This window comes from Gallinula chloropus (genome assembly GCF_964237585.1).
Source record: "Gallinula chloropus genome assembly, chromosome: 7".
NCBI classification, from domain to species: domain Eukaryota; kingdom Metazoa; phylum Chordata; class Aves; order Gruiformes; family Rallidae; genus Gallinula; species Gallinula chloropus.
The window spans coordinates 29,446,258-29,459,275 of record NC_140092.1 but is presented as its reverse complement, the minus strand read 5'-3'; the positions used below and the strand labels follow the sequence as shown (position 1 = coordinate 29,459,275).

At 43.3% G+C, this 13,018-nt stretch overlaps 1 protein-coding gene across 1 annotated transcript in view; it reads right to left on the bottom strand.

Annotated features, from left to right (window-relative positions):
* The window catches only part of ZNF827 (zinc finger protein 827), a gene marked incomplete at both ends in the record, with an annotated part of 110,596 nt that overhangs the window by 75,649 nt on the left and 21,929 nt on the right, over window positions 1-13,018 (bottom strand). The window contains 2 exons of the mRNA XM_084266737.1: window positions 2,963-3,135; window positions 7,862-8,872. Of these exons, the coding sequence (XP_084122863.1) occupies window positions 2,963-3,135; window positions 7,862-8,872 (1,184 nt within the window). The remainder of the gene's footprint in view (window positions 1-2,962; window positions 3,136-7,861; window positions 8,873-13,018) is intronic.

Genomic DNA, 13,018 nt, shown 5'->3' with positions numbered 1-13,018 from the left:
TTCTTTTATCATCATCACCATCGTTGCTACTAATAATGCTACAATTACTAGTACTATTATTATCTCCCTTACCTATTTTATTAATCTGTCTTTATCTCAACCCACAACTTCCACCCTTTCTTTTGATTCTCTGCCCCCATCCCACTGTGGTGAGGCAGGGGGAAGAAGTGAGCTAACAGCTCTCTGGGGTTGATTTAGATGCTGGCTGGATTAAACCATGACAGCTAGGTATCTCCCAAAGGATCCTAGGACAACAGAGAGACCTGAAATATCTGTCTGGCATAACCAGACCACTATGTCCTAGGTAGCTCCCAGCTGTGCTGGACCATTTCTGATGAGCATTCATTCAGTTCTGAGCATTGCTGGCTCGTGTATGTGTCAGTTATTACAACCTGACACTTACTTACATACAGATTTAAAAGCAGCACTCCTTTATGATGAGAAACTGGATGGTTTTGGGGATTTTTAATCTTGTTATCAATTCATACTTTTACCAAAGGGAATTCAAATGATTTCTGACACATGACCAACATGCCCCTACCTCCTGCTTGCCTTCTGATGTGACAGGAAATATTTTTACAAATGGCCTACTCAGTTGAGAAAAATGTATGAAACCCACTGAAATCAAGGTAAAACATTAAATTCCAGATGGGATTCTTTACACCTATACAGAGCAGTTTTACCAGCTAAGACCACTGGGTCTGTAACAACCTGCATAACTGAACCACAGTGACTGAAAAGAATTCAGATCTTCTCTCCACAGTAAGGCCAAAGGGGGCTATAATCTCTTACACTGTGTCAGGCAGCACTGGGCCTGAGTGACCTCAGTGATACCTAACTGATCATTACTTGGTAATAATTACTATATTACAAAATAATTTACACTGCATGCTACGTGTTTGTACAAGGGGTTTGCTTGAAGATGACAGTTAATGAAGGGGTTTTATGTTAGGTGGGGGGCAGAAAACAACACAAAGGCTACAGATAGCCATCAATTTGACAGCATGGAGACAGTGAAAAAGTCCTTAGTTTTCTCCACCACGCTACCTGTAGTCACTTATGGAAATCAACATGCCCAAAGGGAAGGGATAGGCCCTCAACCTGGGAACAGTAATTCCAAACCCACAAGAAAAGCAGAGAACAAGGATTTCTGCAGGGAATAATAAGCATGTCCTTTATAAAGCATGGGACAACAAGGGGTCTTTGCCAGGGAAAAGCAAGCTTTTACATGATGCATATATCTGTGCATGTGCTGTATTCACCAGGGAAAACCTTTTCTTGTCATCCTATGTGCCCTTTCTTTCTACTCAGCCACCTGAGTCCTCTAGTCAACCTGGACCAGCGAGTCCTGAAAGAAAGAGCCATGAACACCAAACCTACTTGTACCTGATAAGGATTAGCATGATACACCATGGATGCCCGGGAGCAGTGAATGGATCTGCTGTGGAAGAGCTAAGGGATGAACCTTCATACTTTAGAGGGGTGATTTCAGACCTAGCAAGGACCTGAAATACTGCAAAATCTGCTGTTGTCATCAGTGGAATCATCTCAAATCTACATTGGAATGAACAGTCACTTGGGTGTAAGTGAGGTTAGTCTCCTGTCTAGTGATCTCAGATTCTCCAGTAGAAACAGGCACCTCTGATCCTCTGCACACCAGCCCAGTACTCTGCTACACACATTTGTCTAAAACAGACAAAATGTGCACTACAGTAAAACATTTCACTGTTGTTACAGAACTCAGCTGTATCAACAAGGGAAACTTCTGTATTTCAGCTTCTCCATCCATGAGACAGATACCATTATTACTTCACCAAGCAGGTTCTGCAGCTTGCAAGACCAGACACTTTGTACACTGCAACCAGGTGGAACTTCAGCTAAGCAGACAGAGCTCCTCTACATTTTTGTACTTCTCTGTATCAACAGAGATATTCCTTCACAGGATCACAGAATGTCAGGAGTTGGAAGGGACCTCAAAAGATCATCTAGTCCAACCCCCCCTGCCAGAGCAGCATCACCCAGACTAAATCCCACAGGAACACATCCAGGAGGGTTTGAATGTCTCCAGAGGAGGAGACTCCACAGCCTCTCTGGGCAGCCTGTCCCAGGGCTCTGTCACCCTCACAGGGAGAAAGTTTCTCGCTATATTCCCATGGAACTTCCTCTGCTCCAGCTTCCACTCACTGCCCCTTATCCTATCGCTGCCATCACTGAGAAGAACCTGGCTCCATCCTCCTGACTCTCACCCTTTCCATATTTATAGACATTAATAAGATGATCCCTCAGTCTCCTCTTCTCCAAGCTGACGAGGCCCAGCTCCCTCAGCCTCTCCTCAGAAGGAAGGTGTTCCACTCCCTTCATCATCTTGGTGGCCCTGCGCTTCAAAAAGTCATCTTCAGTTTGAGCAAAAAACCCCTCAGAGTTATAAGCACACTTTAAACTTAATGGAAGCATTTGAAAACAAACCATTACAGTATAATCATTCATTTTGTTTCAGACCCTTCGCTCCAGAAATGCCTGCAGAAAAAAGTGAGACCTGCAGGCCTGTCTGTGGGAAGCAGTAAGGAGGTCCCATGCTAGTGCTGGCCAAGTCAGCATGTCCAGTCAGTGTGATGCAATGGCACACAGAGATACTAGGTGACATCCTGCTGTGTTTGGATGGTGTCACATCCCAGCTAACATCCCTGCTTCTGGTGGGTCCAGGTCCAGAACTACATCAGTCACAGACAGCTTGTGCTGAATCAAGCTGACACAACTCAATACAGTTTCCACACTGCATAAAATGGAAAGGCAAGCAAAGAAAAATGCATCATTTCTTTCTCTTTTAATTTAAATAAGGCCATTTTAAGTGTCTTTTAATTTAAAGTAGTACAGCTAGGGAAAATTTGTTCTTGCAAACACAAATGGAACAGGTTTATCTGAGTATCAGAGTGTTTTGATTGTCAGTAAACACTTGCCTTACCTTCATGTGTGATTTGAGATTGTCCTTGCGTGCACAGCGAAACGGACAGAGTGGACACTGATGACTTTTCAAACCTGTATGAATCACCATGTGCCTTTTCCAGTAACTCTTCCTCTTGATAACCAAACCACAGATCGGACACTGGAAAGGTTTTCCTCCTTCTTCTTCTGAGGCTTAGCAGAAGGGGGAAGAAAAAGAAAGGATCCTTTACAGCTACTCGTGGAATACTTTCCCCTTGTTAACATACTCAGACATCATTTTTTCAATGCTAGAATTTCATCTGCAAAGAGACACATCAGTTAAACAACAACAGGTACTGGGAGTTTCAGTTCCTCCTCCCCGCACATGCCTTCCCCTTAATCTAGTGATTCTCCCCCTAAGGAAGGTCACTGTAATTTATAGAGGCTAATGTCCCAACCATCCTTTGGCTAATCAGTAGGGGATGCTACTCTACCTCACCTGGCCCTAATGTTCCTTCCAATTTAACCGAACTAGATGGATGTCTCTCATAATCATCACTTTGCAGCTTCATTTCCTATCAAAGGCTGGTTGCAGTAGGGTACAGAAAATATGCTTAACTGTTAAAAAATGATCCATTTCCATATCTGATGGTCAGCCAGCAGGGAAGCAGGATATAAAGCACAGAACAATCCATAACTTAACTGAAAAGCATGCTGGTATTTCACATCAGATACATTTAACTCCAGAAGTGAATGACTTCAGAATCCCTGCTGTTGGGCTTGTTTAGTTACAGCTCGAGCAGATGCTGCTGCAACTTCAGCCATCAGGAGTCTTCGAGTCTTGGTTTTCCTTTTGCTCCTCTAGTTGCCAGTGTTCTGAATCTACTGCCTCACTAAATGTTTGCTCTCTGCTTTACTGCCCAATTCACCTCAGATAAGAGAGGGATTTGGTGGCATTTATCAAGCAAATACAGTTAGTCTACTGAGTGTGGAACCACTGCAAGTTTGAAGGGAAGAGAAATTCCTTGCTGCTGATTCTACACAACTAACTATCCATCCATGCCCTCACTACAATTTCCTCTGCTTATTATAAAGAAAGGCCTAATGTTACCATGGAATTGGAAACCTCTTTCCTCGCAGTGAAAGACAGACAAGACTATTTTCAAATATCCAGAGCTCAGCAACGTGCATCCTGCTATTTAGAAATTCTCTCAGAATATTTAACCTCATTATTATCAGCTATTTCCTCCTGATAAGGACACAGCAAACATCAAATGCCCTTGATGAGGAACCAAGCGATAAAAACTTCCAGAAGATTTGTCATATCCTAAAATATAATTCTTGCTATTAGGTAGGAAACAAAACCACCATCATTCAACTGATTAGGCAGTCATTATGCAAGTACAAAAAAGGACACACTGTCAAAGCATAGACTTGTGCAAGTTCAGAGATTCTCCTCGTGAACTACTCTATCACACCTAACAGGTTACCAACTTGTTCCCCTCTCTGCACCTCTAAAGAGTAAGGTGAAACTAATGCTAGAATTGTTTGTCTTTCAGTTTTTACACATCTTTGCATCTTCACAAAAAGTAGGAGAAAGTAAAACCACAGAAAAATACATTGGAAATGTTTTTTGCCTATCATTTCTTTACTTTCTACCATATTTTCTCTCCATCCTCTGGTTATCATCACAAAGGATCCAGGGGGAAAAAAAAAATGTCTAACAAGGTACTACCTGGTTTCCACTCCATTAAAAATAAATCTGCAAACAAGATGGATCAATAGTAATTTAGCACATCAGAAAATATGCAAAGAACTGAACCAAATGCACGTGACCTCACCAATAACAATGCTAAACAGGAATTATGTCAATGTTCTCCAAAGCTGAACCATGTTACCCCTCCATACTCCATAAACCCCAGCATAAGGAAGTAATGGGCTTCAGCTTTCCTTCATTTACATCAACGTCTATTTTACATCACACAGCATCAATCAGTTGGAAAGAGTGACTTCAGTGAGGAGAGAATCAGCCAGTGCTTCCCAAAGAAGCTCCAGGAAGGAAACTACAAGCATCACAGGCAAAAAGTTCCACTGAACAAGCGTTCAGTCAGGAAGAGAAAGGGTCTGACACCCATGCTCTTGCAAAAACGACACCACAACTTCAACAGAGACTCCCAGCTCCCTTTTCAATCTCATCCTAAACAGGGGAGCTGTTACAGAACTGGCAGTATGAGCAGACTGACAGGGAAGTTCATCCTCTCGGTGCCGCTTTACCTACGCGAGTAGCAATGAGAATCTCCACACCTGCCAGGCAGCTGCAGAGGTGACTGTGCTCCGATCAGCCATGGCAACATTGCTCCTAATAATGCTGAGCAAATAGCTCAACATGGGGGACAAAAGAGCAGCAGGCACGCTCCAGGTATTAACATATTCCTCTCTGAATAGCTTCCCTCTTTGCTGCTCTTTACTTGACGACGTCTAATTAATCTCACTGAGTATTGATCTCATAACCAAAGCTAGGTGTTGCTGGTGGGTAAATGAATCATGTTCGTAACAACAAAGCAGATTCACCAGTGCCTTCAACATTCAAAGCATGAGGGGAGGAGTGGAGGTGGTAAAAACCACCTCTCAAGCTATGCCTACTGGGAAGAGGTGTCCCAGGAACAAGACAACCACCCCACGTCTCAAGGAGCAACCAGACACACACAAAAAGATAGAACATTATAAAATGAAATACTTTTTTTTTTTTTGCTTTTAGTGCCATAAGGTTGTAGGTGTAAAAGGAATCAGGGACATCTATTTTCATGGCAAATATACCCACTCAGCTGCCCTACTCAGCTTTGAGAGAAGTTCTCAATCCAAGGTCACTAAACAGCAACCTCTTTTTGCAAGCTGCATTTCTCCAGAGCTGAAGGAATCAAGGAGCATCCAGATACACTAACCAACAGCCTGCTTTTTATTTTCAGTCACCTAATTATTTAGAAAGGAAAAACTTAACAGTATATCAGCAAATGGACTTGAAGAAATTCTCTTATGAACACTGAGCTATAAAGTTTGCTCAGATGCCAACTGGCATTGGCCCAGTGCGTATGAACTGCAAGGAAACACCCTTCCTCTTGGGATAGTATTCCCATGTATTACAAAAAATGAGTAGCTGTTCCTTGGTTACCAAGGACCTGAGGCAGTCATCCCCCATTGTTATCTTTAGCTCGGGTCTTCAGTGAATTGTTGCCAGGAACTTGCCACATCAGAACTAGTTTATGAAGTGCTGGTCCTACCAGCACGTGGGTACAGAAGGGTCCCCTGCTACAGGCTGCACACACAAATCCCAGTTTGTTGGTCACAGAGCCTGGGTTTTACTATGACCATTTACTTTTCCCCAGGAAACACTTAGACGTGAACAGCTTTTTCTCCAGTAGGAAATAAACTAATGACTTCAAATACATTTTAACCTTACTCCTTCTCTGTACGTTGCTGCCTTTCTTACCCAGAGGCCAGTCTTCACCAGGGCAGTGATGTTAAATTAATGCCCACAGTCACACTGGTGTAGCCAGTGTGGGTACTCCAACTGCCACACGAAAGGACCTCTCCTTGGTTTAGCTTATGTTACTCCAAAAAGACTTCATCTAAATTAATGAAAACCTTATGCCAGACCCATGCCAAGAACAGTCTGCCACTGAAGCTGCCTTGGCAAAACCCACCAGCAAAGCATTTGTAGAATGCATGTACAACAAGGAAACTGGTACAAGCTGCACACCTCATCACATCCCTCCCACTCCTCTTCCAAGGGAGGACCAAGCACTGTTGTCCATCCAGTGGCTACTACACCATGAGTTTTTACCAAGACCTGCCCAGGGTGAGATCAGAGCTTTTAATATCCCCAAGCAGAAAGGCCAGGTCAGAAAGACAGCAGTGTGATTACACGATGCCCGTGTCAGGCTCCACGTCTGTAGGCTGGCTTGCTACACCTGTACAGCCAAGCCTGCATTCCTAGGAAAACTCAGCCTGGTGAAGCTCTAATGCACTTTGTGCATCCTGTGAAGATATCTGGCATGCTCCCCCCCCCTCTGCAGCAGAACACCACTCCAGGGACAGCACTGCTGACATCTGAAGCTCGCTCTCTCTGTTCTACCAGAAATACAAATCCACAATATGAACTTTTTACAGGAAGAGATGAAAGAAACCTTATTTTTCCTTATTTTGTAGATGGATCATTTAAGTTTCCCTGCGTGGCTGGCCAGTCCTTGAAAGCTTTTGTTACCAAGACTGCTTCTTCTGATTTCCTATGTGCCTGGTTCCTTGGCTGCCAACAGCTGGAACTGGTGCAGTCAGGAGTGTAAAATGGTTCTTGTGGAGCAAATTAGAGAAATGCAGTTTGCTTTTATTTTTTTTTTTTTTTTTTTAATGACAAAGGATTGTAAAATACTGAACTGCTGCAAAAAAAATTTTAATGAAAAGTGGCAACATAATAATATACTCTGGTAAATTAGGACAGGGGAGTAAGCGATTATACAAAAGTCCATTTGTGACAGAGACAGCAGGAGGGAGAATTCTCCCTTGTCCAGTATTTCAAAAGCACTAGTTTTGTACATGCTCACTGATACCATGAGCTCCCTAACAGGGATTCTTTGATCTTCTCTGTTAAATATTTTTGTGCACTTACTCTGAACTCGGTAAGAGGAGGAAATAGCATTATATAGAGTGGAAAAAAAAAAAAGTACTGAACTGTGCACTCGTATCTTTCAAATATGGAAACATGTGTGACAGTTTGGTCTTCAAGTGGTATTTTAAAAAGCTCTTCTACTGTTTACCTAAAGTACCTATTTCTTATTCTCATAATACACAGAATCAAACCAAATCCCGACCCACTGAAGAGACGCTATGTAAGCCCCTTGCAAAACAGATACATCCTACTTAGTGGCTCAAACTGTGTCCATACCTGTACTAGTGGGTTTGGATGCTCTTCCCTTAGGGACTGGCAGTAGCAGTAATTCCAAAGACTGTGGTGGAGTTGCTTTCTCTTGCTTCATCTCTGAAAGCTGCAGGGGATCCTCAGCAACCAGTGATTTCTTCTTCTCAGCCAAGAGGGTGCCTGCAGCCCTTGCAGCAACCTCCTTGAGAAGGGCAGCTGAAGAGGTCATGGAAGCCAGAGAAAGGAAAGAACTAGCTGGAGGCGGGTGCTCCTGCCCAGGAGTCATGCTTCTTTCACTCACTTTCTTAGATAAAGCTGCTAACGTGGAGCTGGCAGACTGAGAACTAAAAGGTGAGGAAAAGGATTCGAATCTTATAGGGTCTTCAGTCCTTGAAAGAGATTTGTCCTGCAGAACGGCATTTGCTGCTGCTTTCAGTTTCAGGATAGCTGAATCAGGAGACAAACCACAGGTAGTGGTTGAGTTTGGCAACCACTTACCTTGATTCCATATAAAGTGACTACCTGCATTGTACTGGTCACTTTGTTCCTGTTTCTCAGCAAGCTTTCTGGCAAGAACACTTAGCTGCTGGGCATGATGAGCAGGAGGAGAGAAGGAGAGGTTTGAGCCAAGGTTTACAGGGGACTCGACTCTGCCATTGACTGTGACAGCAGCATCCAGCTTGAGGGAGCCAGCCTCCAGTAGCCGCCTCAGGTTGCTACTCAGTGGCTTATTTGGACCAGCAGGTTCCTCTTCACACAGAGGTGACACATCAGGAGAAAGGTGCTCTTTACTCTGTAACGTGTCTCTTAGTGCCTCATTTTCAGTGGATCCCAGCTCCGCTGTGTTGCTGCTAGGAGTTGCACTTCCCAAAGAAGTATCCGGGGAAGTGGACTGCTCTTGGATTCTGTCCTCAAGAGACAACTTAAAGTTCTCCTGGACTTCTCCATATGATGCTTCTGAAGGAGTTTCTGAAGAATTTCCAAACCAGCGTTCTTCTTCACTGAGTTCACCTTCCACCTCTTCCTGTCTGGTACCATCTGTGTACAACCGAGAACAACAGTATTACTCCCAAATCTGTGTAAAATAACTTCTCAGCATGAGGCATGCCTGGCCTCTGCATGACACACCCAAACAGTCACCCAACATCCCCCCCCTGAAGAGCACAGACTTGGCATCAGCCTGGATTGAGCGACCAAGAAAAGGTTTTTTGACACTAAGTCAGTCTCTCTGAAGACAAAATCATGCCAAACCTGTTATCTTACAGTCAGCACATCTAGAACAGCTACAATTACACCACCACAAATACACACTATATCTATTCATATATAGCAGATATTTCATTACTGGTATAGTCTGTATGTCCTGCAAAACGTTCAGAACTCCCTGGTATGAAGCAGGGATTTAACAGGCACAGAAATTACTGGCTACTCGTGTCTCTGTACAGCAAGCACAGACAGGCCTCCAAAAGCAGATCGCGTGTGTAGCTACTCAAAGTAGTTTCTTCCAGTGACAAAGCTCAGCCCAAGCCTGCAGTGACCCCTATCTAGAATGAAATAAAATTTGTACAGATAATACACAATTCATTCCTGGATAGCTGAAATGACTAATAGGTGAACGCAGGCTAAAGCTCTCAACTCTTCAACCGTTTGGGAAAGGAGTATTAGACACAAAACTGATCCATGGGGGTTTTTTTTCTTCTTACATGGACACTACTTGCTTGTCATTTGCTTGTCACCTTTCACTAATGTTGAAGTTTTAAAGACCATCTTAAACTGAACTTAGTTTTGCTGGAAAAAAAAATATAAAGGAAGAAAAAAAAGTGTTGGTCTCAACACAGTTACATTTTCTCCTCTCCAGGAACACACCGAGTCTCTCCTGAGACCTAAAGGGCAGCTTTTAAAGCACTATGACCTGGATTGCTCTTCTTCCTGACAGGTATTCAAAGTCATACCGACTTGACCAAGACTTTTTTTCCCCTGCAGATGCTGCTGGCCAACCAGAACATAGCTAAGAACAAGAGTAATGGGAGAATGAAATTCATGTTATTGCCTCTTGCCAGATACCTCTCACGTTTCTTGCTTTTAGACTCAACGTCCCAAACTACAAAAGGATCTTTGTAATCATACTACAGCAAAACTAAAGGATTTAATAGAACCCTCCACTGACATGCTAGAACTCAACCTTTATGATATTTACTGTATCTATGATCATGCATTATTCCCAGATTCCCTACTTAATTCCAGCAAATTACAAAACTTGGAGAGAACTTGAGGAATAAAAACTTTGATTTATACTATTTAAGGGGGAAAACCCCAGCCAAACATATCATGAGCACAGAAATACCAACATACACTCTCAAAGCAAAAATTAATTTTTTTAATGTTATACAGAACATGAGGAATAGTCTCTCACCACAACTTGTACTTAAAAACCTTTGGAAAAAAATTCACCTACGTTCTAAGAGCCCACAATAAAACCACTCAGTTACCTTAGATTAGTAATTCAAGCAGAAGAGGGTTAGCATCTTTCCTATTCAAAACAAACAAAGGCCAAGCAACCCTCAAAGCACTTACCTAAAATTATTTTGATATCATCCAAGTTAACATCACAGGCATGGCAAGATTAACAATACCGTAGGCATAAAGGCCAATACCATGCACATTCAAATAAAGAAGATAGATGCTGATCCAGTTGAACCAGCACTTAAGCAGGTTAAAGGAGAATTGGATGTATTCCCCTTCCACCCTGTAAACATTCAAAAGTAACTTGAGGTATCTCTGTACAGCTGGGTGCACTCAGATGAGAGTGACACCTACTCATCCCAGATGCAAGCCAGTTCTGGATTGGAAGCAAAAAAAGCATCTTACTGGGATTTTGCCTGAGCCAATACACCAAGAGCATGGCACATCTTCTGGGACACAGACTATAGTTGATGCCACTGGCTTCTGAGCCAGAGCTAGCCTGCATATGCCTGCTTACATCAGTCCATGTTCAAACAGTCCCTCCTATCCCTGCAAACCCCCCCTCTATGTCTCTCTGCTCCCCATCCATAAACAGGGAGGGAGAACTGCATTTCTACTCAGTCATCCAAAAATTACAGTTTGAGAGATAAAGTGTAAACAGTTACAAGAGGAAACAGGTTTCAATTTTAGAGAAATATCTAGCTTACTAAACCTCCAACCTTCTCTGTTCTTTGCCATGTACCTCAATTTCTTAGTTTCCCAGTCACAATCAGCCTTGAAGGTACCAGTTAATAGCACTGTTTTACAAATTTCCCCATCCTGTTCACCCTGCTTCCACTGGAAACAAATTATTCCTTCTCACCTGCACCAGTTTTTTACTCTAACCATAAAACCACTGTCCCACATGTATTTCCACTACCTCTCTCTCCTCTGATAAAGCCGACATCTCAAGGAACTCTCCCAGTAGCTGAGGAACAGGACATCAGTATTTGAAGTCAAAGGTGTAAAGATGGGGGGAAAAGAGCTACATCTGCTATAGTAGAGCTGCAATACAGCTATCTTTGACAGTAATGCAACTATATGATGCCTGGAACAACAAAAAAAATATGGTAGGAAAATCAGGATCAGGACACTCATTGCCTTGCTTTACATTCCCCTTGCTTCTATGAAGAGCAGCCATCAGCACTGACAGGGAGCAGCAGGAGTGCAGTGCTCTTCATTTAAAGGCTTGCTACCAAGCCCAGATTTCCCTTCTCTTTGTGAATCTACCTGTTAATCTTCCTGCTGCTAATCTACCTGGAACCACTGAAGCACTCTCACAGATCTCCAAGCGGTCTCCATTACAAAGGGCACTCTTCCTCTGAAGCATCTCTATTCCAAAAGCCAGTTGGAATTTTTTTTTTCCCCTAACAGTCCAGTCTCTTTCTGTACCCAGAAACCAGCCCTCTACCTGCTGACACAGTTCTCATTTTCCTCTTCTCAGTAATTCCCTCAGCTGCTGCGGTACCGAGTCCACTGTATTTTAAGGCTGTAAGGTTAATGTTGAAAAAGCCAGCATCGGGGACTTACCAGGAGCTCAGCCAAACCTCATTTGAAACAGGAGCAAATTGGTACAGAAGGGTAACAGTGAAGCTTGGCAACTTCACCTCTAAGCAAAGTTGCCATACAGGGCCTTCAGGGCAGGATTTTAATTCACGCTGACTTATGAGCCTGTAGGCTCAAACAAGCTTGAGAACTCCAGGAGAAATCAGCCCAATGCACCAACTTTCCTATGATTTCAAATCAAATAAAAACTTCTCTCAGAACTCTGAGGGTTGGTGGGACACCTAGACCAGGAGTCAACCTCTGTGTGCCTGTCAAGAAACTCCAGCTGCTTTTCAGGCCTGTGGCTGAAGATCTGTGTGACATGTTTTTCCTTTCTCCTGCAACACAGCTGAAGAGCTCCAGTGAGAAGCCTCTGAAAAGCAGGAATAGAAATGTAGTATCGTATTTAAATTTCTTCTCTCCACCATGAACATGGCATAGTTTGCTATTACAGAATTATGTATGGACATTAAACTGCTGGCATTTCATTTCTATTGCTGCCTGAAGTACTGAACATGGGTAAGAAACTACATGGAGGTGGCAAAGCAGGACAAGGTAACTTCGGAGTTAGGGACAAATTCTCACCAACTTCATTTGGAACAAGACCTGGCTAGGAATCCCACCAAGTTTTACCCAGTAACCGCTCATTTGACTGCCTTTTCCTTACATGATTAGAGAGTCAAGACTTGTCAGTGCTTCTCTTTCCTGATTTCCACAGCAGTTCTAGAAGGAGAACCATTTCCCACTGGCACTGGCAGAGTCCAGTGGGAGTGAGAGGTGTGCCACACACTTCTGGACTACCCCATCTCACAGCATCCCAGGAGCCTCACACACAAGCACGTCCCACTCCTGTCAGCGATGACAAAAGGCGACTGCTGCCAGTGATGCTGCCTGGTATCTAACAATCTCTGGCAAAGCCACCCTTGTGTGCAGCAGCACTGCTTGAAGAAGTGCCAGTTTCCCCTGCTCACCCACTCATCTGCTTGCTTTCAAACAGGGGAGAAGTTCTGTTTCCCCTTCGAGGCATCGGTTCGACAGACAGAACTTATTGATCCCAGAAGTTTGTGACTGCACTTGGTGAGCATCTGCTCTTTTACTTAGAGTGGTGATTAAAGTTTGACCCTGATATCAATAGAA